The sequence below is a fragment of the Mycteria americana genome, chromosome 2 (genome assembly GCF_035582795.1).
Source record: "Mycteria americana isolate JAX WOST 10 ecotype Jacksonville Zoo and Gardens chromosome 2, USCA_MyAme_1.0, whole genome shotgun sequence".
Taxonomy (NCBI): Eukaryota; Metazoa; Chordata; class Aves; order Ciconiiformes; family Ciconiidae; genus Mycteria; species Mycteria americana.
The window spans coordinates 132,690,074-132,714,422 of record NC_134366.1 but is presented as its reverse complement, the minus strand read 5'-3'; the positions used below and the strand labels follow the sequence as shown (position 1 = coordinate 132,714,422).

The 24,349-nt window shown below is 42.1% G+C and overlaps 2 protein-coding genes, 1 long non-coding RNA gene and 1 other non-coding gene across 5 annotated transcripts; 3 read left to right on the top strand and 1 right to left on the bottom strand.

Moving 5' to 3' along the window:
* The first annotated feature begins 1,552 nt into the window (after positions 1 to 1,552).
* MOS (MOS proto-oncogene, serine/threonine kinase) lies at positions 1,553 to 2,602 on the top strand. The gene has a single exon (XM_075495715.1). It carries the CDS (start codon positions 1,553 to 1,555, stop codon positions 2,600 to 2,602), a length of 1,050 nt encoding a protein of 349 aa, XP_075351830.1.
* A 7,231-nt stretch (positions 2,603 to 9,833) lies between these two features.
* Positions 9,834 to 20,565, bottom strand: LOC142406149 (uncharacterized). Of its 2 annotated transcripts, XR_012774466.1 has the most exons (4): positions 20,229 to 20,565; positions 20,063 to 20,111; positions 10,982 to 11,060; positions 9,834 to 10,231 (listed from the first exon to the last, which is right to left on the bottom strand). It is a non-coding gene; the product is annotated as an uncharacterized LOC142406149 (long non-coding RNA). The 2 variants fall into 2 exon arrangements; XR_012774465.1 differs by having other exon boundaries at positions 20,063 to 20,561.
* A 47-nt stretch (positions 20,566 to 20,612) lies between these two features.
* On the top strand, positions 20,613 to 23,495 carry RPS20 (ribosomal protein S20). Its single transcript, XM_075494683.1, has 4 exons — positions 20,613 to 20,769; positions 21,927 to 22,026; positions 22,785 to 22,858; positions 23,272 to 23,495. The coding sequence occupies exons 1-4, from the start codon at positions 20,767 to 20,769 to the stop codon at positions 23,452 to 23,454; spliced, it is 360 nt and encodes a 119-aa protein (XP_075350798.1). The 5' UTR covers positions 20,613 to 20,766; the 3' UTR covers positions 23,455 to 23,495.
* Positions 22,642 to 22,706, top strand: LOC142406875 (small nucleolar RNA U54). Its single transcript, XR_012774753.1, has one exon. It is a non-coding gene; the product is annotated as a small nucleolar RNA U54 (small nucleolar RNA).
* Positions 23,496 to 24,349: the final 854 nt, after the last annotated feature.

Here is a 24,349-nt window from a genome sequence, read left to right as displayed (position 1 = left end):
TTCTTCCCCAGCCTATCTGTTTCACACTGGCAAGCGATAACCCGAATTCCCCATTCTCATTCATCGCTGGTCCAGGTTTGCTTCCCTGTGAATTGCAATGACAAATTTCTCCTGATAGTCCTAAGTCTCAGTACTGGGGAAGATCTCCATTGCTCATTCGCTACAGAGCGATGCCTTTGAAACCCTCTGGCTGAGCTGATCTAGAGTTCGAGTAGGGTCAGAAGATGTCTTTGGGACATCGGGTTTGTCTGCTGAGGTGAACAACCGAACCCTTCTCAAGGTGGAGAACACTCCAGTTCTGCTTGCACGTGTTCTGAGCACCTCTGAAACCTCTGCCAGCGCATCTGTGCTGCATCTTACTCCTCCAGAGAAGCAAAACAAAAGGAACAGAAAACACGAGGAAAACTCTGCAGGAACTGCATGCGGAGCCAGTGCTGCCCAGAGGTAAACTCTGGAGAAACAGGCACTGCCAATCTTTGAAGTCCCATGGCAGGATCTGTATTGGCAAAGCTGACATCCAGAGGAAGGTTCTGAAGGGCAAGGAGGTGGGAAATAGCTTTCCAAGATATTTGTCAACATGTACAGAAAGATGCTTACTGGAATATTCAAAAGCACTCAGCTGCATAGGTCCCATAAGGGTGCTCTGATGGAAGGGCAGTACAGCAGGTACCCAACACTAAGGCAGTTAGCATGAGCATTGTGAATACGTGAAAGCAGGGTCAAAAGAGCAAAAGCCCCTCTGAAAAAAACATTGGGACCAGCAAGGCAAAATTACATTTGTTTGATTTTTGCCAGAACAGCTCCATAAATTTAGCAGTAAGTTTACTAAGGAGGATCTAGAAATAAAATACACACCTGTAGTAACTGCATAGGGCGCGATGGGAAGACAACCAAATCTTTATGTATAATTCTATTTACTATATACAATGGATGATACAGAGCAATCATTTGTCTTTATGCTGCTATTAAGCTTGCTGTCCTGCATGGGCAGAGTTGAGCAGCCAAACCACTTCCCTTGTCCCAGTCATATTTAAGTGGCAGCTCTCTACAGACGCACTTTTATATTCAGTTATGCCTGCCATAGGCTCATTAAATGCCAGCACCATTTCAGCTGCTCCCTCTGACAATGACTTTGAGCTGTTTAATGCATCTGATGATGATCATTCTTGCCTGGAGCCATGGTGAAATGCATTCGCCAATCGCTGCTTTATTTACTGCCGGGGCATTTTGCTAGAGGCATTCAATGGGCAGAACATCTTTCTTTTCTCTTGAGATTAGAAATTATGTGAAATACATGTGGGTTAGTATTTCTTTAGCTTTAAATCCATTTGCCTTGACTTTCTAGAGATTTACTTCAGGGTCGGAGAAGAATGTTTCCAGGTGAGCGTGATTGGGTTCACCTAGTTGTGACAGATGCAGTTCATTTGGGGGCGGGAGGGAGACTGGTGAAGAGAGGATAAAAGGCTTTGGAAGCCACTATGGAGTCCTTTCTGTCAGGGAAACTTTCTGGTCTTCTGTCTTAGTAACTGCCTGTTGTTTTCTCCATCTTATTATGCCATCACCCATTCCTCTTAACTGTTTTCTTCCTTTGGAGTTTTCCCCATCTGCGGATTTGCGACCCTGCAGCAGCCCCTTAGTTATCCCTGGCAAAGACGGCAAAAACTTCTTGGGGGGAACTCCTTCAGCCAGGACTCGCCGCTTGCCTCCACGACTGGCCTGGTGCTCCATTGACTGGGATCAGCTCTGTCTCCTGCAGCCCCTAGGCTCTGGGGGCTTTGGTTCTGTCTACAAAGCCACCTACCATGGTGCAACGGTGGCTGTGAAGCAGGTGAAGAACAGCAGCAAAAACCGGCTGGCATCACGACAGAGCTTTTGGGCTGAGCTGAACGTAGCCCGGCTACAGCACAATAATGTGGTACGTGTGGTGGCTGCCAGCACGTGTGCCCCGGCCAGCCAGAACAGCCTGGGCACCATCGTAATGGAGTATGTGGGCAACATCACCCTGCACCATGTAATTTATGGCACTGGGGATGCGTGGAGACAGAGTGAGGATGATGAAGGAGGATGTGGAAGGAAGGCCCTGAGCATGGAAGAGACCGTGTGCTATTCTTGTGACATTATGACTGGCTTAGCCTTTCTTCACTCCCAGGGCATTGTGCACTTGGACCTGAAGCCTGCAAACATCTTCATCACTGAGCAGGGAGTGTGCAAGATTGGAGACTTCGGGTGCTCCCAGAAACTGGAGGAGGGCTTGTCCCAGAGTCCCCATGTTTGCCAGCAAGGGGGCACGTACACGCACCGTGCCCCCGAGCTCCTCAAGGGGGAGAGGGTCACTGCCAAAGCAGACATCTACTCGTTCGCTATCACCCTCTGGCAAATTGTCATGCGAGAGCAGCCCTACCTGGGTGAGCGGCAGTACGTGCTCTATGCTGTGGTAGCCTATAACTTGCGTCCTTCGCTGGCTGCTGCCGTTTTCCACGAGTCAGCGGTGGGCCAGAGACTCCAGGGCATTATCAGCTGCTGCTGGAAGGCGAACGTAGAGGAGCGCCTGAGCGCAGCCCAGCTGCTTCCCAGCCTCAGGGCCCTCCAGGGGAGCCTCTAGGAAAACTCGGGACTCTTAACGTTTCTTTTATTGTCGACTTCTCTTTCCCTCCGCCTTTCCTGCAAACATAATGGATTTAGCCCCTGTGTGATCCAAAGGCTTTGTTGCTGTTTTTTATACTAAAAAAAGAAACTGCTTTGTTATAAGAAGATTATAAATAAAGAGATTTAACAAAACTGCGCGTTTTTACCATGGGAGGGGATAAAGACAAGGATCAAGGCGTTGGCAAATATGATGTTTTCTGGTTGATCTGTTGTGTGCTGCCTTGGCCAGGGAGAAAGCGGGGAATGTGATGTGCAGAAAAATAGTGGTTTTCAAATAAGTGAAGTACAAAAAAGGGCTGCTTTTGGAAGGGTCTTTGTACATAATACCTTCTGGTATTTCCAAAATGTCAGATAAGAGTAGCTCTTTACACTAGCTAGGTTTGTGCATTTGAGCTTTTCCTCTCCATTTACCAAGGAATGAGTATGCATCACAAATCAATGAATGCGGAAAAATAAATACAGAGTGTCAGTGGGGTTTTTTTCTTGTTCTTAGATGTACTTAATTTCAGTAAGTATGCCATTTCTGAAATGGAAAATGTGAACTACCCAATCTCCCCATTGAAATAAGGAATCTTTTTGTTGGTCTAAGGCTATTATGAGTAAGAAGATACACTAACAACCTGTGCTTTTATAAGACCTCCATGCTACCAGGTGTGTTAGTTGCAACTTGCTAGTTGGTATATTGTAAACTTTAGTATCTGAAGTATTATAAGAGCATCTTGTGTGGAATAGAAAGTTTCCAGGCTTTGGAGGTACAGGGAAAGTTTAAAAAATAATTTGGAAAATATGAAAGTAGATGGATAGCTACAAAAAACTCATAAATCAGGGTAAGGGGGGGATTACTCGCCCTTTGTAATGCATGGGTCCGTATTAGACAAGATACTGGAAGTACTGAAAGGGAAGATTGCTTAAAGCAGTAATAATGATATTCTGCCAGTGCTCAAAGCATACACTATTGAACTATCCTCTGCGCTGCTTATGTCTAATCTGCTATCTTTCCAAATCTGGTTGTAATGTGTCTGGGAGAGGAAGTGCTGTAGGCGATGCTGAAGACAAAGAGCTCTGATCTCTGATTTATCAGAACTGATAATTATAGATCTGTTGAGATCTCAACCCTTATCTGGAGCTATGAAGATCCAACTGCTGTAGCTGATATTGCCATTCTGCTCAAAGACTGCGCTTCTTTTTAAGACAGGAGAAAGAGTGAGGTTTCAGTCAAATTGTTTTTCTTCTTTCCCTTTCCTCCCCCTTGCTTCCATTCTGGAAAAAAAACCCCAAAGGAATTGAGCCAGTTTCCTGATTTCTGACACGCATCTGTTCTTAGCCCCGTGAAATCCTGGAAATGAGCAACTATGTGAATTTGAGATGATTCTGTAGGTCTTTATGGTATTTGGGTTGGTCATTGAAATTAATGGTTTATAAAGCATATCTAAGCTTAACTATTTCTTGCTCTTCTGTCCCCCTTAAGTGGAACTGTAAAATGCTGGCTGAAATCAAAAAACCTAAGGTAAATTCTGGAATAGATTTCCTGTGTTTTCTCTGTCAAAATAATTATGCTATAGAACCAAAACTTATGTTTTTTTCATGTTGCATAACTTCTTTTAATAAACAAGAAATAAGTTATAAAAGTTATCATAATAAGCCAGTTACCTTTTAAAATGATTAGCTGAGGGCACGCAAGACAAAATGTCGGATAAAGCCATTAGCATGCCTCACCTTACCATCAAGCCTTACATAAAAATGTTTCTCCCATCTTCAAAATAATATAATAAAAAATGGAGTTAAAGTTTTTAGTAGTTCCTAGATGCTTGTGTTGTATTTATTTTGCCAATCTAGGTAGCTTGTTGCTTAAACTGCTAGAAACTTGATATTTTGTGCTTAATGATACTTTAGCATCAGTAAGTGCTACTTGAGTCTCTGTGAAAAATCAAGCACCCTTCAAATTCTCTGTTGTACTTGACAGAAGAATACTGGATGGCCAAGACCTGCTCTTGAAGCATAATCAGCTCTGCAGATGTCTCTGTCAACTTTACTGGATTCTCTTTTGAGAGGGAGTAAGAACTCTGCATGGCACTATAGATGTAGGCACATTATAGCCTGTTGTCATAATGTTCTCTATTTTTAAGTAACTTCAAAGATTTGATTTGCTTCTTTTTGATTGCTAATAAGCACTGAGTTAATGCTAATCAATAAACATCTCAGGCCTGATAGCTCAGGATCCATCCTTTTACATGATAAGGATTGTTTTGTCTGTTTGCCTCACTTTACATCAATTTACCTTGAATTTCCTTCTGCCCTTGCACTCACTGTCCTAAATAACTCCACCATCAGCAAATTTGTTTATCTTATGGCTTACCCTCTTGCACTTTGTTTATGAATGTGCTGAGCAGCAAAGAACCCTGTGAAACGCCACGGGGCACTTTCTCTAGTTGAGAGAACTAACGCTTTGCTTTCCTATCTTCTGACTTATCCAGCCCAGGATTTTCTCTCTTAAACATGGCTGCTTAGTACCTTTAAAAAGTTCGCAGTGAAGGATTTTTCAAATACCTTCGGAAACCCAAGGGAAAGGTATCAACCAGCTCCTTATCTGTGTGCTGTTGGTGCTCCTAAAGAATTCCAATACAATGCAACACAATCGTGAAGCACAGCTCCTTCCAACCAAAGCAATATTGGCTCCTAAAGAAATCGTCTCTCTCTATATGTCTGTTAATTCCTTTAATATAGTATCTGCTAATGTATCTTGTACAGATGTCAATCATATCATTAAGTTATTTCTTAAAGACTTCCAGGGGATATGGTCCTGTAGAGAAGAGAGGCCCAGGACACCTGGTTGATTTTTAAGGATTGCCTTCTCCAAGCTCAAGATTGGTCCATCCCAAATGAACAGGAAATTGAGCAAAGGGGGCAGGATGGCACCAAGGATAAACAAGGAGCTCCTGATTAAACTCAAACATGAAAAATAAGCATAAAAGAGGTGGAAGCAGGGTCAGATCACCCAGGAGGAATACAGAGACACTGCTCAAGCGTGCAGAGATGGGGTTGTAAAAGCCAAAGCCTGTCTCAAATTGGATCTGGTAAGTGATGTGAAGAGCAACAGGAAAGGTTTCTACAGGTATATCAGCAGCAAAAAGAAGACTAGGGATAATCTGGGCCCACTGATGAATGGGGTGGACGAGCTGGTGGCAACATGGAGAAGGCCAAAGTACTCTTCTGTAGTTTCTTCACCTTGGTATTTAATGGTAATGTTTGTGTTCAGGAATCTTGGGCCCCTGAGACCAATGAGAAGGCTGGAGCAAGGAAGACTTACCCTTGGTAGAGAAGAGTCAGGTTAGGGAACGTTCAAACAAACAGGATGTACCCAAGCTCATGGGACCTGATGGGATGCACCTACAAATGCCGAGGGAGCTGGCTGATGTCTTGTGAGGCCACTCTCGATTATCTTTGGAGGGTCACGGCAGTCAGGAGAGATTCCCGAGGACTGGAAGAAAGCAAATGCCATTCCTATCTGCAAGATGGTCAAAAAGGAGGATCTGGAAAATACAAGCCGGTCAACCTCACCTAAATCCCCGGGAAAGTGGTGGAACAAATAATTCTGGAAACCATTGCCAAATATATGAAGGACAAGAAAGCGATTGGAAGTAGTCAGCATGGATTTATGAAGAGGAAATCATGCTTGACCAGCCTGGTAGCCTTTTATGATGAGATTACCACCTTGCTGGATGAGGGGAGAGCAGTGGTTGTTGCTCATCTTGACCTTAGTAAGGCTTTCAGCCCTGTTTCCCATTATATCCCTATAGAGAAGCTGATGAAGTACCGGCTAGATAGTGAAACCTGAAAACTAGCTGAGCTGCTGGGCTCAAAGGGTTGTGATCAGCGGCATGAAGTCCAGTGGGAGACCAGTCACTGGTGGTGTACCCCAGAGATTGATACTGGGCCTGGTACAGGTTAACATCTCCATTAATGACCTGGATGATGGGTCAATACCTCAGATGGTTGTGCTGGTATTCAGAGGGACCTTACCACGCTGGAGTAAAACTGCTGATGGGAATCAACGCAGGGAACTGCGAAGTCCAGCACCTGGTGGAGGATGACCCCAAGCACCAGTAGAAGCTGGGGACCAACCGGCTGGAAAGCAGCTTTGCAGGAAAGGACCTGGAGCTCCTGGCAGACACCAAATTGAACATGAGCCAGCAATGCACCCTTGCGGCAAAGAAGGCCAACAGCATCCGGGGGTGCAATACAAAGGGTGTTGCCAGCTCCTGCAGAGCACTGCCAGAAGAGGTTATTCCCCTCTGCTCACTCAGCACTGGTGAGATGCATCTGGAGCGCTGGGACTGTCTCAGGACTCTGCCGGAACAAGAAAGTCATGGAGGTACTGGACCAGGAGTGCAGTGAAGGGCCATTAAGCTGATTAGAGGATTGGAACCTCTGCATGTGAGGAGGGACTGAGAGGTGGGACTGTTCAGCCTGGAAAGAGAAGGCTCAGGGGACTTTTATCAGTTTGTATAAATACTGATGGGAGGCAGTAAAGATGGAGCCAGACTCTTCTCAGGGGTGCCCACTGACAGGACAAAATGCAATGGACACAAACTGAAGGACAGGAAACTCCATTTAAATGCAAGAAAAAACTTTTTTACTGTGATGGTCAAACACTGGAAAAGGTTGCCCAGAGAGGTGGGGGAGTCTTCATCCTTGGAGATACTCAAAACCCAACTGGACATGGTACTGAGCAAGCTGCTCTAGTTGACCCTGCTCTGAGCAGGGGGTTGGACTGGACAATCTCCAGAGCTCCCTTCCAACCACAAAAGTTCTGCAATTATAATAACATTTATAGATGCTTGAATTTCAGACAGATCCTGAGTTCTCCTACAAAAATGTTTCTAGCATGAGCCTATTTTGTGTTTCTTCCAGGGACAACACACATGCAAGGAACACACTTTGATTCTTTGCAATGGCTTTGTTGTCTTGGGGGGGCAGTCAGGTTTCAATGATTAGGAGTTTTTTGTTTTGTTTTGTTTTTCTTTTAAAAACCTGACATCAGTAGATCTACCAGAGAGGCTTGACAGATTTCTTGTTCTTGATATTCTGAAAATTATAAATTATAGGGTTTGTGTTAGTTCCTTGAAGTTTTTTTCCATCTATTTTTATATTTAATCCACCAGAATTTTATCCTTTTGGTTTTCTTCATCCGGACATGGCTTCAGATTTTCAAAAGATGCCTTCTTGCTTCTAAAGCTGGCATAAAAGCTAAAGAGCACATTGCTCTTTAACTTTGTCACACGTGCATACCTCCATATGAAATGATAGCAGAAGGCACATGATGCTAGCAGAGCAGTTCCAGACAACTGTGTTACATCTCTCACAGGATTCTGTTCACCCAGATTTTTCCCTAAGTCCTTCTAGAAGCTGGTTTTGTTCTTATCTCTCCTTCCCCATACATATGTATGCAACACAGTTCCAGATGGTTAGCAAGACATAAGTCAGGATAAACCTGGGTTATTTGTACCTAGTTTATTTATTCTCTTCATTCCTGGAACTGATCACCAGCAGCTTGATCAGCCTAAACAGAAGATTTATTGAAGGCCTACAGAAAGCACTACAACCAGGTAATTGTAGTTTATCAACATGTTTTCTGAGCATGAAGCACTTGTGAATTCACCTTGGTACGGCTGCCCCAGTCATCCAGCCAACCAAATATAAAAAGGGACTTCACTTTTTCTTGCTGTGGACTAAATGCCTTGGCAGGGTATATATAAAAGCATAATGAGTTTGAAAGGCTGAACTAGCATTCATGTCCTGATCAGCTCTGTAGGGTCTAGCAAATTTGGAAGTGTGGGATCCAGTATTGCACAGATTCAGATGATGCAGCATCAGTGTAAGTCTGGACACAGACTTGGGCTGTGGCCTCCAGCCCTCTGCCAGCCAGGCATGCTCTATTCAGGGCATGAGTTATCTGATGCTAAGAACAGGTGGGACCTCCTGAAGTAAGAGCGACCATGCATCTCGACTGTGCTCTTAGGAAGGAACAAAGCCTCATTTGTCCCAACTGGTAAATGTCAGATCTCTCATGTCGTACCATCAACTATATTCCACAGCTTGATACAATTATTTTCCTTGGAAACTAAACTGTTCTTGTATTTAGGTTTGGTTTTTTTTATAGCAGCAACTTAAGTGCCATTTCTGGGGCCCTGGGATGCCATGTCACAGTGGCCATTTTCTCAAAGTGAGCTGGTTTTTTGGTTTTGCTTTATGTTCTCTGTTCTTAAGTAGCACAAGCTGCCTTTCAAACATCCAGCTCTGCAGCAGTGAGAGCTAACTATTCAAAAGTGGGTGGGTTAGGTCCTGCCTCATAGCAATCTGGGGTAACCACAGCCCGCATGGAAACCTCAGCTAGTTCTCATCAATCTCCCAGTACCTAACTAGTGAATCTGGCCGCATTTACTAATTTCAGAAAGTACATATAAAGAAGATACTGTAAAGTGCTTGCATTCTCATGTCTAGTCATCAACAGCAGTAGCTCTGGATATATTAACCATATCAGAGTGTTACGTTTTGTGCTTTCTTGGTTATACAGATAGCATTGTCTACCAAGTGAAAGCATGAATTAAAAGTTCTAATTCTGGCCTTTTTTTCTTTTTTTTATAACTAATGGCATCCACCACCCCCAAACTCCACCCCCAACCTCCCCCACGTGTCTCCTCTCTTCCCTCAAATGGGCACATGTGCAAAACTTGACCAGATGCAGTTAAGACAGATTTTATGTGAATTTATCTAATTCAAACTGAATCCCCAAATAAGAGCCAATACTAGTTAGTGCTGAAATGGGTTTAGGTCAAAATTAATTTTTTTCATGCTTTTCTTCACAATGAAAAGCAACTTCCACATACTGTCTTGAGTTCTGTGCAGTTCAACAATTACTTTAGCAGTCAAGTCATTATAAGAAAGACAAGAAAAGCTGGCTAGAAGCATGAGAAGTATGCAGTTGTAATAAACAGTTTCTAGGAAGAATGAGAAAGGAGGAAAGAAAAAACATGGAAGTGTAATTTTATCATTCTGTATTACTCTTCACTTACTATAACTATTACTGAAGATTTAGAGTCTTTGGTTCCCAAATAGAAATATCAACAGACATTTAATAATCAGTTTTGGAAAAAGTAAGCATAAGCTACAATTCTGCTGCTACTGTCTTTATTTGGGGGTGAGGTGGGTGGGAGTATTACAGTTAAACTTTTTGATAATTAAGCAAGGAATGGTTATCTGTTTCTCTTTGACATAGCTTCTGGCTTCCCATCAACGAGGAGCCTCTGTAACCCTGCTCCTGGCTTGTTCTGTTGTTTGCTTCTCTTTCCTTGGAGGCTTCTTCTGTGCTCACTTACTTCATATTATTTTTTTTTCCCCTTTTTTTTCTGGTGTCATGCTTTATCTCAACCCAGAAGGAAAGACATAACAACACTATCTTCAAATGATAAAAATACTATATAACTTGGAGGTTATATAGTAGAAGTTACATACAGAACAGAAGGTACGATGAAGACGTAAGTGTGAAGATGTATGGGTTGCTTCTGTATCCTGTGGTAAGATATATCTGCAGCAAAGAAAACAAAACAAAAAAATGTTTTACAGAATATACCGCAAATATTTGTAAATTCAATGGGACTTAAGTAGATGCTTAATATTTGACTTGTAGATCAATGTTTGCAGCATTAGCATCTGTGTTTATAAATTCATCCACTAGAACACAGATGAAAATAGGGGTAGAAAATGAATGGTTATTTTAAAAATTAACTATACTTTGAACATTTTACTTATACTTTATTTTAGCCATTTATCTGCTGCAAATACCTTAATGCAGTGCTCAAAGAGCCTCTTTCTATGCTTCAGTTAACCCAGCTGCCAAATATTTGTCTGCTTGTCAAATGAAAAGCCTTAAAACCAGTTAAAGAAGGCAAATGGAACAAAAAAGTCTACTGGCATCTATCCCAGTCTGCCATCAGCTAAGGATGCCATGGGACAATTTGATAGTAGAGGCACCATCCACCCCTGGACTTCTCCGAGCACGAGGCTGAGTTACGCTCCCTGCCCAGCCTGAAGTTCAATAGCCTGAGTGTTCAGCAGAGCAGGGAGGTGATTGCATTTGCCTTTGCAGGGCACCTGGGATAATAGGGTAATTCATAACTTAATAAATATTCTACTGCACATGTGCCAGGCTACAAAGAGCAAAGTAGGCTGCAAATTGGAAATGTAAATGTCCAGCTCTTTTTAAGTTACTTCCCCCAAAAGGGCGGAAGGAAAACCAGTTTTATTTTCAAGCCATGTGTTTTTCTCAACCGCTTACCTCAAAAATGGTGAAAGGGTTTTGATTCAGATATGGCACAAGTGAAGCTGGCCCCAGAGACAAGTATAGAAAGTTGCATCTGAACAGAGACAGTAAAAAAGCTGACTGTAAATATGGGAATTGATAGGCTAGGGAGGCTGGATATTTTTTAATAGTAGTTAATAGTATATATTGTATAATACAGTAAGTTTAGAGAGATATCATATACTTTGGCTGCATCCTTGTTTCTCTCTCATCTAACAGTTCCATTAAAATGTTTTGCAGATAACACAAAAGCCACACACGAAGTTTTTGAAGGAACGTATCATTGCACTGACGTGCCAGTAGATGAATGTCACCCAAAATTCTCTTTGTATAGAAAGTGACAGAACTTCTCCAGACCTCCCTTAAAGTTGTAAATCCTTGTATAGCTTTTGGGAGTGAAATGATTGCTATTAGATGTTTTCTAATTTAAAGGGGAGAAAAAGGATATTCTTAAGATTTAATTAATCATTCCTGTCACCAGCTGACTTTCAGAGGAAATACATTTCTTTAAATTTTTAAAAAATATTTTCATGCTTGCATAGTTCATTTAAAAAGCTGTGTATTGAATTGAAAACAGCATTCGAAAAAGTGTCCTCGCCATGAAAACTAGCACTACCTGAAAAATCATAGCAAGGGTAGTATGAAAGAGCCATTTGCACAGGGAGACGAGGGAGGCGGCTGGAGGAGGCAACAAGACAAGCCAGAAACAGGGAGAGAGGAGACACCCCCAAAACCGAACCTATTTGCTACAAGCCTTTCAATCAGTGACGCTTTCATTGAAAAATAAGTTTATGCTGGCACATGAATTTCTGTGCTACCTGCCCACTAGACTGTCAGGACCCCGTATGACTTAAACTAAGGTCTTGAATTAGTGCTTAAAATTAGACGAGGCCACTGGTTCAGATCAGAGCGGTCACCTGTTACCACCAGGTCGTAGTAGTCTCTTCTTTAGTTAAAAGAAGCATAGCCTTCCCCTCACTCCCAGACCCCAAAAACCCAACTGTCCTGGCCCATGAAAATGAAAAACTGTCTAATTTTAAATGTTCTGCAAACCATTACCGGCCCAAAAACTGTCTGTGAGGTTTTCTCTTTCTTTTCTTGATGATTGCACTGTGTGCTAATGATGATGATGATTAGTTAGTGCTATACTTTAACCACACAAATGATTCAGCAATGTATACTAGTACACAAGTAATGGTGGATTCTTCACTGGAAAAGAAATTTCTTTTATATACAGAGGATCTTAAGAGTAAAAAGCTCAGTTTTCTATATCAAAGGTGTGTTGCTTTTTTTTTCAGGAAAGAGGAGAATCAATCCCTAGATATTAGCATAAGCATTTGTGCCTGCCAGAACAAAGTGATTGGCTCTACCTCACATCAGGAACGTTTCACAAGAGTGTGTGAGAAGCCGTTCTTCCTCTGAACACGTAAGGGACTCTCAAAAAGGAAATATACCTGGTGCAAGGGTGCGGGAAGGGGCCATTGACAGAACGAAGTACCTTCTGGGTGGTCTCAGAAACATCTTCCAACAGTCATAATTATTGAAAGATTATTTTGTAATGTATGTATTTTGTACTTAAAAGAAAAACATGAGATCATAATGCTGCAAAAATTACAAGTATTAATATTTCTTGAATTTTTTTCAGGAGGCACGGCTACCATACTCAAAACCACCTTCTATGTATACCAGAATAATTAATTTTATTTGCCTAAAAATCGACTGCTTGACCACAACCCTCTTAAGCGCTAATACTATCTTTTCCTCAGTTTTAAACCAGTAGATAATACTGCTCCCCTTGATCTGCGTTTGGAAAACCTGTTGCATGTGCAGAGGTAGGAATGTTGGAAGTGCGATTGTGTGCATCTACGTAGAGTTGCTCTTACAACATTTAAGTGATTGTTGCAGGGGAAAAAGACTTTTCTGTTTCATCGTATTTCCTGGGAGACTAACCAAACCGTATTCCGTATTTGTAACAATGATGTCTGTTAGACTGGTGTTAAAGGACATGTACAAACTCTGTTTTCATGACAAGTGAAGTAGGAACTTCTGCTGTATATTTAGGTGAAAGACAAGTTTAATAGACTTGCTTTACTCTCTTGTAAGTTGTTCTCTTAAACAGAACTGCTGGGTCTTCTACGAAATAGCATTACAGACTCTACGGTTGTTGTTCCTGCTCCCCTACTGCAACCTCGCAATTTCTATGTAGTAGGCTGCAGCTGCCGCTTTGCCACATTAGCTTTTTAGAGAAGTCAGCAAGCCCTTTGAAACCAAAACTTAATATTTGATGCCTAATGGATCACTTTCATGTTATGTTGTGGATCTAACCAGCTGTTCTGAACAATCACAGTGTAATGATTTCCTCAGTGGCTAATAATTCCTGTTTCTAAAGCACATCTCTAACACCACAGTATCTCCTTTAGTTCCAGGTCCTAAGTTTTATGTTATTATTCCTGTTTCTGTCAGGTTTTGAGTAATTTAACTTGGCTAGTTCACACAGGGTCAGGTCACAACAGGAGAAGCATTACTGAATTGGCTTTAGTCTTTCTTTGCAGACTCCAGGGTTGGGAAGGACATCTCTTCACAAGTCCCACAGAAGTCAATCTGACACCTGGATGTCATCTAGATAAAATTGTGAGATGCAACTAATATCCTGCTGCAGTAGTCCTGCACCATCAAGATGGTGATTCCCCCTTGCTTTAAATCTCCTCATCATCTGTGGCAAGCATTTGCTAAATTTTGTGCTTGCAAATGTTCATCATCTGAAAATCAGTTGGATCAAGAATATCGCAAGGAGGAAACTAATCTTAAAGACATGAGGAAAAACTTCTCAGGAAAAAAAAATTGATGCAGTGATGCATTCTATATCAAGAGAAGTTTTTCCTCTAGTCTTAAGGCAGTGTGAGGTCAGGATCATTCCTTAAATTATCCCTGCTCCATGTTAGAGAGGCAGCACAAGCACCGTGAAACAATTCCCTCCTACTCTGTCTCGCCAAAGAATTAGATTAGATTAAACTGGTCTTTGGAAGAAAAAAATGTGATCAGTGACTTCATAACTGGGCTTTAAAACAATAGACAGAGGGTCATGGGCAAAAATATATGTGGACTACCTATATTGGTAAACATAACTGCTGTAAAATTAATCAACTTTTTCTTCTTCAAGGACAGACATCCAGCCATGCAAACACCCTGCCGCTGGTAGCTTCCCACAAAGTCTTTGCAGGAGGCAAACATAAGGAGGAAAGACAACTCCAAAGTCTTTATTAGCACAGTACTGCGAGAGTTTGTACGCGCCAGCACGTAACGCTAGTTCCTAAATGCTCTGAGTACAAAGCGTCCGAAGAGAAGCCAGCAAGGTAAGCATAGCAAACCAATCTGCGTCCTGGAAGCCATTTCCAATTCAGTTGGTAAAACAGCTTGCTATGTTCAAAGAATCACGTGGATATTCTTTGACTAGACGCAGCTTTTCAACGTGTGCTACAAACTATTGCAGTTGTCTTGAACTGTCTATTTTTTCAAAGTAAAGCAGATCACAACAAACTGTGCCAAGCAGTGCTGCCTCAAGTGGCCAAATCTGGATTGGAGAGATTTGTGTAGTTTGGTATATATTTTTTATACTTGATTAACCTTTCCACACATGAAGTCTTCCAAGGTGATTTCCAAAATGAAAACTGGATGCAAAAATACCGGTTTTGTTTGTGTGTCCACTAGTCCTGCTTTCACTGAACTGATGCTGGGGATTTTTTGTACAGGAATTGCATGCCCCCCTCTTGGTAACGTGGCCTGGATAACAACAGATGATACGGTAGGAATGTGAGTGTAAATAGCGTGTGCGAACAGAATACCCAAATCAGCATGTTCTGAGAGGATGTTTGCCCAAAACCTGATCATACAGAGAGGAAATTAACAATAACAAACTTGCTTAAGACATTGATCACCCAGATTAAACAGTAACCAGGGGATTAGATTACTAAGAGCCTTTTGAGAAAAGAAGATAGCTTGAAAAGCTGCATGAGAATTTGTGATTGTTGGAAGAAACCTTGGGTGGGAAAGCAGTACCAGAGCAGCAGGCATCATTACTTCTAAGGCTGGAGAGCATCCTCCCCATCGGACACGGTCAGTAGCTGCCACCCCACTCCCAGTACAGGCTGGGGGACTGACAGGATAAGGCGTAGCAGCAGGGACCCACCTCTCAGGGGTGCGTATGGGAACTCACGGGGGATGCTTTCACCGGCATGTGGATTGGCTCCACAGGTACACGTGCCCACATCTCCAACAAGAAGGATTTAGAAACAGGAATCTGCACTGCCAGAAGCGGGAGTATGCATTTGTAACCCACACTTCTTGCAAGAGAGGGGATGTGCAGAGAGCTGTGTGAATACCTAAGTGGGATCAGTTGTAGAAGGGTACGTAAGAAATTTGTAGGTGCCAATTAACGCTTTGTAAGCATCTAGTGTTGTGATTTCTGTTGTACTGCCAATACTGATCTACAATATATAGTTCACCGATTACTGGCAAATTACATGTTGCTAATCAATAAACTGCCTTGGTGCTGTCAAGACTGTGAGAGTTGCACAGTTATTCTCTGCAAAAAGTTGCTGTTTCATTATTACAAATTTGACAGTGTCACATCTGCAGAGCAAGGAGTGGAGAAGCAACAAACATTCTTCCAGACAAGCAGAGAACACATACTTCATCAATCTGAAAAAAATCTTAAGACTGAACTAGGGCAGGACAAATTCAGATAATATCCTCCTGAAAGTAGCCCAGATGTACAATCCTGTTGCAATCCTGAGTGTTCAAAGACATGTTGCAGTGATGTACCACGGATTCGGTGTCACTAGAAATGCTGTAGCATATTAGCAGTTAAGTATTTTTTGTCACTGTGATTTGTGTCAGAAGAACAAGGCAACACAGGCTGACAAAGGAGAAGTTTCAGGGAAGTCATGCTCTATAACCAGGTCAATATTAGAAGCCGAGTGTATTATCTGTCAGGCATCAAGTACATATTTAGAAGGAAAGAGCTTGCAATAATTATTAATGAAGCTCATGCTGCCCACTTGGAAAGGTCTCTTAATGATCAATATTTGCAGCAACATTTGTCAACAGTAAAGGAGTCAGTCAAAGCACAATTGCTCTTTTTCTGAGTCATGGATCATGTTTTCCATAGTTACATAAAAAATGTTTAAGGTAAAGAGAGCCTAGTATTTTGAGGGGGGGCTGCATTTTTATAGGGTGATCTTTATGTCACAATTGACATGAAAATTAAAAAAATTTAAAATGGACAGGCTAGGTGCAATATGAGAACTCTGGCTGCAGACCAGTGCTCATGCACTATGTGCTCTGTCCATCTGCTACCTGCCGAGAACATTAGTTGCCAGTTAACAACTACCCAACTACACAAATCAATCTTTAAAAAGGGGATATTTTCAGTTGCAGTGGGTTTTCTGGAAGTTTCAATAGCTGAGGCAGCTGTAGACACTGTAAATACAGATGTTCAAAATCTAGAGAGGACAAAGAAATACTAACAGGTACTACCTAACTGCTGAGCAAAGAACTTGGAGGAGAGTTCTGGGACATGATACAACTGAATAACTTCAAGATAACACAAGAGGATTAGCAGGTACCTACAATTAAGATGAAGCAGATGCTGAAGCCTTTCTTAAGAGGCTTGAAAATAGTTTTCATTGGATAGCTGCTGACTGGTTTAGATACTCCACCATCTACTGATGATTTCCTGAGAAGCCTCAAGTATGATCCTGCTTCACAGGTATTTTATGATCAGAAGTTCAAACAAAATCTTTAAAAGTGTGTTCTGATTTCAAAGACCTTGGAGAAGGAAGCAATTTTCAAAGTAAATAGGAATATATTTTGGCAATGTGTTAATCACCACTGAAAGCAAAGACTAGGGGCATTAGGCTGGCATAACCCAGGTAGCTTCTAGGGAGCTGCCCACATGAAATAATCACTACAAAAAATGACAAAGCAGGTTTAAGGAAGCTACTGTGAGCCCTGCCAAAACCATCCCCAGGCCACCTGTGTGAAATAAGTAAAATAAAACTAGTCAAAAGAATGGCATTCACAACGTCCACAACAAATGGGGCATCCTTTGAACCACCCCAAAGGTGAGGAGTTCAGCATTCACCAGAAGACAGCACAAGCCTCCATTTCGAGAAGCTATTACAATACTTTAGAAGATGCTGAGTGACAGCAGGCACATGCCTGTTCAGTTAACTCTTCAGTCAGACAGGTAGACTCATACCAGGATCTACTCTTGAATTGACCACTCTAGCACTACAAGAACATCTAGATCTCCTCGAAGATCCTTTTCATCACACAACCAAAGGAAGACAGAAGGTTGACATCTAGACTAAATGGATTTAGATTTGTAGAATATTGGGACACTTTTCTATTAAAAACTGTATAATTTAGCCTGTCACAGAGGAAAAAAAGAAATCTTCCCAGGCAAAACTTAGCAAGATTAAATGCAATGGCATTAAGTAGCTAAAGAATCAGGTGACCATTCATTTAGCACAAAGTAAAGGTGTTCAGGCTAAAATTAAGCAAAGGACCAAAAGCCTGACAAGAACCTAACTCCCTACACATACATATTTAATTAATAGCAAATGAATTACTAATTTGGAAGCATAAATTGAATCTAATTGGTTTTACTATAAGCTGATAGAAAATACATGGATAACAAAATATTCAGATTAGAGACTGTTTCTGAAGGACGAACTGGCCAAAGGAAGGGAGACACCACCACCCCCCCCCCCAATCTATAATAAAGTCAGAAAGTGTCATGAATGCACATGGAACAATATTCTGAGTGATAAAACATCAAATTAGGTATTAAATTGTTTCTGCTACAGACTGCTAAGTCATGTTAAAAGCATATCTTGCTTCTTAATAATTTACCTCCTTAATTATGTGACATGAGGAAAACACTCCTGGAAGATTAATCTAAAAAGCATATGCCAACAGCATCTTTATATGTCCAAATTCACAACCTATAACTAAACTGAAGTTAGCATTAGCTGGGGAGAAAAACCTACATTAAAACCAATATGTAACCAAAGGAAAAACAGGCATGATATAAAATATGAATCAGAAGCTAAGAATGATGGAATATTCAGAAGGTAAGCAAAAGTTTTATTGACAATGGATACTTACCCATGTGAATAGCATGAAGGAGGTGTTTTGGTTTTGTTTTTTTTTTTAACAGTGTATTTCAAAGAAAGCAGGAAGTTCAGATACATTTCTGTTCTACATTTGTGGAGAACAAACAACATATTTATATCACTAAATTCTAACAGTAGCTAAGGAAAGCCTTAAACATAGGAACAGAAGTAAGGTGGTTTTTAAATCAGCAGCTCCAGATAGCTTGCATCCAAGAATTTTAAGAGCTGGCAAAGGAGACTTGTGTACTGTTAATGTAGATTTTCCATAAGCTTTGAGAAATCTGGGGAAGCCCAGGGGGGAAAAAAAAAAAAAAATCTCAGAAAGCTGAGGTGATGCCAATACTAGGAAAAAAACCCTAAGAAAGGAACAAATTCGGGAACTTACTGTCAACTTTGCATTAATCCCAGGGAAAGAAAAAATGCTGACTTCTTGATATAGGAACAAGAAATAAATGAGGAAATTTTACTTAAATTACACAGCTTAAATGTATGGAAAATGTGTCTTTTCAGATTGACTTTTTTCCTCATGCAATTAGAGCATACGTTTGGTAGACAACAGGAACAGCGTTGATATAACACGTTTGTACATTGACTTGTTCAGTAGGACACTGAGAAACTGGCATAGTTGTGCACATGTAGTTCATAGTAAGTAAATTAAAACTAAAGTTACAGGTCTGTGTCATCAATGAGGAATCCATCAGACATATTTCTAATGGAATCCCCTAGGAATTAGTTCTTGGCACCACGCTAGTCAATATTTTATATGGAAATCAAGTTTACTAAGAACATTCATAAAAGCTCTAAGTAAATAACGTAGCAAGCTTGCTGATTGGGAACCATGTGGATTACTGGAAAATTAAGTGTTTCAGTATCACCAGTATGAGGTCATGTATTTAAAAGGGATGAATATAAAACACTATAGATGGAAAACTTCCCCAGGAAGTAATTGGAATAGCTGATAACAGAGTAAACATAGGTTCCTTATGCATAAGTGAGTTCAAAATTGTTAATATAGTTGTTAAATGGCTCAGGAAACAAACCACCAGGACCAAATGCTGCTTTCATTGCAGGGAGGAAGAGGCCAGAGAAACAGGACTATCGCCAAACCAGATTTTTCAGGTACTGATCTCCATCAGCAAAAGACATTGCTGCATTTCAGGAAGCACTGATAGGATGACTACTTCTGGATCTGTGTTTATTGGAACTGCTTTATCAGAATATAGCATCTAGTCCAAAGAAGTTATTAGTAAGCCAGAGATTTCAAAGAGCAAGTACAAATGATCCCAGTGCAAAACAAGTCTAAAATTGAGCACCACAATGGAACAATTGGCATACAAACATCATCTCCATCGCATGAGGTTTAAGGACCACATGAAGACCTATTCAAGTATTAAGAGGGGCAGGGGGAGGAATTATATTAAGTGCAATGTGATAGCTGAAAGTAAGTTCAGACTAAAAATACCAAGGAGTCTTTTTTGAACAACTGTAGTAATTACAAAGTTTCCAAAGGTGGCAGTAGTTTTGCTAACAGTATTCATGTCTATGATTACTGGAATCCCCCCCAACTGGAATGAAAATATTATTTTTCAAAGATAATTACAATGACATTACTATAGGCCATCATTTCATAACACACAACATGTTTCTCCAGTCAGATAAATCTCTCAAGTTGTGACATAACTAGAAACAGGCATGCTCTCAGCAAAATGCTTGTCTTGGGATTGGCAGTTACCAGTGTCCAGGCCAAATCAATGACTGTTTTCATTAAAAAAAAACACCCCATCCCTCCAATGCCCAATCTGAATAAATAAAGGGACCTCAATGAATAAAATAAAGTTAACTTCTTACATTGAGGATTGAATGAAACAAGCATTTTTACTTAAAGCTGCTTAAAACTTCTGATCTCACACCTCTGCTTTCAGTAGTGACTGAAAAGGGAAAAAAAAGACAAAACAGAAAACTCAGACGGGAGCGGGCTCACTGTCACGGGAAACCACGAAGACCTGCCTGTGTATCAAACCCCCCAAAAGAAAGCCGAAGTCTACCGGTAGCGGCAACGAGGAGCGCAAGGCGCCCGGGGGCCCGAGGGGCAGCGGCGCTGCGCAGGGGTCACGGCAGCCCCACGAACCGCTCTCGCCCGGAGACCGGCCCGCTCGGCACGTCCCGTGGCCGGCCCCGGAGCTCGGCCCTGCCGGGTGCGCGGCAGCGGCCACCCCTACCCCTCACCGCCGCCGAGCCCAGCAGGGCAGCTGAGACCGCTCCCGGCCCCCTCTCCCCTCTTTACTCGCCGTCAGCGCCGCGACTTAGCGCCTACAAAGTCACTACCGCCCAGCGCCCGCCGCGCAGGAGGCCAGGCCGACCCAGCTTCCCCTCCCCGGCGCTTCCGGGCCCGGCCCGGGGGTGAAAGGTCCCGCAGCGCCCGGATGGAGGCGGTGCCGCTCGCTATATAAGCGCCCCGCCGCCGCTGCGCCCTCCTCTCCCCGCGCCGCCCGTCGCCGCCGCCTCCTGGCTCACCGCTGTTCGCTGGGCCCCGCACCGCCCCTCGCCCGGGAATAAGTCGGTCAGGAAGGCCCTGTAGCCGCCATGGTGAGGCGGGGGGCGCCGGGGAGTGGGGGGGAGAGGGGCCGCTGCCTCTCGCCGCCGGCAGCGCCGCGTGGCCGCCGGGGCCGGGCGGCCGCGTGTGCCCCGCCGGTGCCGGCCCTTGGCCGCCGCCTGGGCCTCGGCCCCGGGGCAGGGCTGCGTGTCGTGGGGGGGCGTGAAGGATCCCCTGCTGCTGAGGCGGCTTCCCTGAGGCTCTCGCAGTCGGGGGCGCGGGAGGGCAGCTCCTCAGGCCTGGGCCCTGCGCCGGCTGCCCCCGAAGCCGGCCTGCAGGGAGGGCGGTGCATGAGCCCGGGACGCAGCAGGCCGCGGCGGCCGCAGCGCTCCCTCCTCGCAGAGCTCCCCTTCGGGAGCGGTGCCGGTGGCGGCCGGGCCGCCGCTGCCCGCGGGGAAGCGCGGGCGGAGAGGAGGCGACCTCGGCCCGGCGTGAGTGGTGGTGAAAAGGGCTCTCCTGCGTTTGCCCTTAAAACCGGCCTTTACTAGAGGAATGTGCGTCAGTTAGTATGACAGGTAGTATCTCATCAATCGGAGAAATGCTGGGTTTCAGCCACGTTTTTTAAGACCTTTCTTCCTCCGTATTTTCACTTTTATTTTCTTTCATCAGTTCACTTGGTCCACCTTAATGCCCAATTATTTGCAAGCGTTTAATTGCATAAGCTCTTCACATCAGTCTCCTGAGTGGCCGAATTAGTCTTTCTGGCCAGCTGCCCCTTTTTATTCTCACTGTTTAAGTTGTTGCTGTTTTATTGATATCTTTGCTACTTAATTCATGGTGAGGTTAAGTTGTAAGATACATGAAATCTGAAAAGTGTTTCTTGTTGAGGACGAGGAGTATTCATGACTGGACAGCCTGCTGTACAGAGGCAAACTAGGGAGGGATGTTCTTGCAGCTTTCCACTGTGAGATGCAGTTAGACACTAAAAAACTGCATCTCCTCAGAGCAGTCAGGATTTTGCCCTTCCTTTCTGTTCCCACCCTTTCTTCCATGCCACTGTACCCTTTGGATATGTCATCTAGTCAGTAGCATAAACTAGTCCCATAGCTAAATTCTTCTCTACATTCTAGATGTCTGTTTTTAAGAGGCTGCAGGTAGTGTTAGTGGCTGTTGACTGTAGTGTCTGATATTTGTAACTTCAACATTTTAGGCGTTTAAAGATACTGGCAAAGCACCTGTGGAACAAGAGGTAGCAATCCATCGCATTAGAATTACTTTGACAAGTCGCAATGTAAAATCACTTGAGAAGGGTGAGTGATACTCTTTTTTTTTTTTTTTTTTTGAACTGGGGTAGCTTGTTAAGTAATGAATGGTATATATGATATAATGTCTTGCAAAACACAATTAATTGAAACCAGTTGTAATTAAAGATGTTAGCATTTGCCTGTTTGTATGTGACTTGGCTAACAAAGTCAACCCAAAGTGCTTCATATGCTGACTAGTTTAATTTTTAATGGAAGCTAGTGTTTGGGGTTTTTCATCATGCTGAAAACTTCATGTCGTAATGACTAACTTAAGAGAGTGCAGCTTCTTCCCTTTAGTTCTTGTGGGGATTTTAGTTGTCACTATTTGAATGTATAAGAACTGAAAGGCCCCAGTTTCTCAATTGACATTTTGTCACTCTTGTTATGAAGAGTTCAGTTTAGAAGTTTAACATTCTTTAATACATTATTTAATCTTGTTTAGGAACTGGCTTTGGCAGTGTTTTAATGATATAATGTAAATGTTGTAGAATCACTGTTTGATGCAGGGTCTTCAGGCTGATAACAGCTTAAAGACAGCTTAAACTTGTAGTAATGGCTTTTGCCTACTGTTGTTAACATGATTTTGCTAACCATGGCGTAACGCTTCCACTTGGATGTGGTTGGCTATGAGGATAAACCTTAAAATGAATGCCAATGATCATTTCATACGCTATTCTGAGCCAACTTCTTGTTTGAAATCTTCCCTTAAGAAAACAAGTAAAAAAAATACTCACAAACCTGAGCTATTTTGTATTTTTTTTCAGTCTGTGCTGACTTGATCAGAGGCGCTAAGGAAAAAAACCTAAAGGTGAAAGGACCTGTTCGCATGCCCACCAAGGTACTTAATACTGTTTTCCTGTCTTAAAAGTTTGGGTTTTTTTCTGCAAATGTGCACTTAAAACATCTTAAAAAAAAAAAAGTTGAGATGAAAAGCAGTACTACTAAACTGAGGGTGATGCAGTGTAAATGGATAATGACTTCACAAGTTGCTTTGACACCTGGGGCAACTGTTTAGTGCAAAACATGTTGAACATGGAAGGGGTTTTTTGTCCTTCAATTTATTTTAATCATGAATTTTTTTTAATTAAATTGACTATAGGGAAGGAGTGTTAACTTCAGTAGAATATAACTTGAGAAGTAACTTTCCAGTGACATAGATACCATACAGTATTTTTAGGTGGATTGATTTGATGGTAGATTAGTCTTCTGCATGCATCAACTAAATACCCTGTGTTCATGACTTCTCTTCAGACTCTGCGAATCACTACCAGGAAGACACCTTGTGGTGAAGGTTCCAAGACCTGGGATCGTTTCCAAATGCGTATCCATAAGCGGCTCATTGACTTACACAGTCCTTCTGAGATCGTGAAGCAGATCACTTCCATCAGCATTGAACCAGGTGTAGAAGTTGAAGTTACTATTGCCGATGCCTAAATGATGGTCATCGTTGAATAAAGTTGATTTACAAATTTTCATCACTGTTTGTTTTCATATGCGTGCCAAGAGTCTTGGGTAGCCCTATGATGATTTTCATGAAGAAGGACAACAGAGATCATAACCAAAATGCTGTGTGAGAGGATTGTATGATATTTAAGGAACAATATGCCAGTTGTAAACATCAAGAAGATGAAACTTGGGCATCATAGTTTCATTGGAGGTTGGTGACTCTATGGATGTGCAGCACTTAAATTATTAAAAATATATTTTCCATTAACTTTAGCTGAAATCTTAATCTATACCCAGACAAGCAGCAGCATTAAAATTGATGTTTAGGTACATTACCAAGTTTTCAATTCTTAATTTTTGCTATGCAAGGCTGAACTAACACTTAGCTTACTTGGCTGGTTTTTTTCCATGCTTTTTACAGTCAATGGATCCTGAGGGTGTTAGTTATAAAACTTCATAATTTGTGGTGAATATGTTGAGTTTAGCAAGTTCTTTCTTTAGACTTGCATGTAGAGTCACAAAACTAAGCTGTGGAATTCTCTAGTTGTCTTTCTAGGTTTAGATTTCCATAGATTTGAATATTAAAGGTAATATTAAAGGTAAGCTTCATATGTAAGGCAATAAAACAGCCATTTTAATTGCTGCTACTTAGGCCTCTCAAGTTTGGTGGTGGGTTTTTTGCTTCTGCAAACTAATCCTTAAAGGAACTAGGATTAATTCTTAAACCTACAAGACATAAACCCCTGAGTTAAATGAAAGAACACTGTTTCATTTCATCCATTTAAGATCAGGTTGCTGCTTCTGCTTCAAGCATGGGAGAGAACTTGAATTCTGATTAAACAAGCAGAAGTGAGGAAACGTGGTTGTGTGGACCTTGAGGTCG

Coding starts and splice junctions, on each gene's coding strand:
- MOS (XM_075495715.1), top strand. CDS start 1,553: ATGCCATCACCCATTCCTCTTAACTGTTTTCTTCCTTTGGAGTTTTCC.
- RPS20 (XM_075494683.1), top strand. Junction 22,027..22,784: donor TGTAAAATCACTTGAGAAGG/GTGAGTGATACT, acceptor ATTTTTTTTCAG/TCTGTGCTGACTTGATCAGA. Junction 22,859..23,271: donor CTGTTCGCATGCCCACCAAG/GTACTTAATACT, acceptor ACTTCTCTTCAG/ACTCTGCGAATCACTACCAG.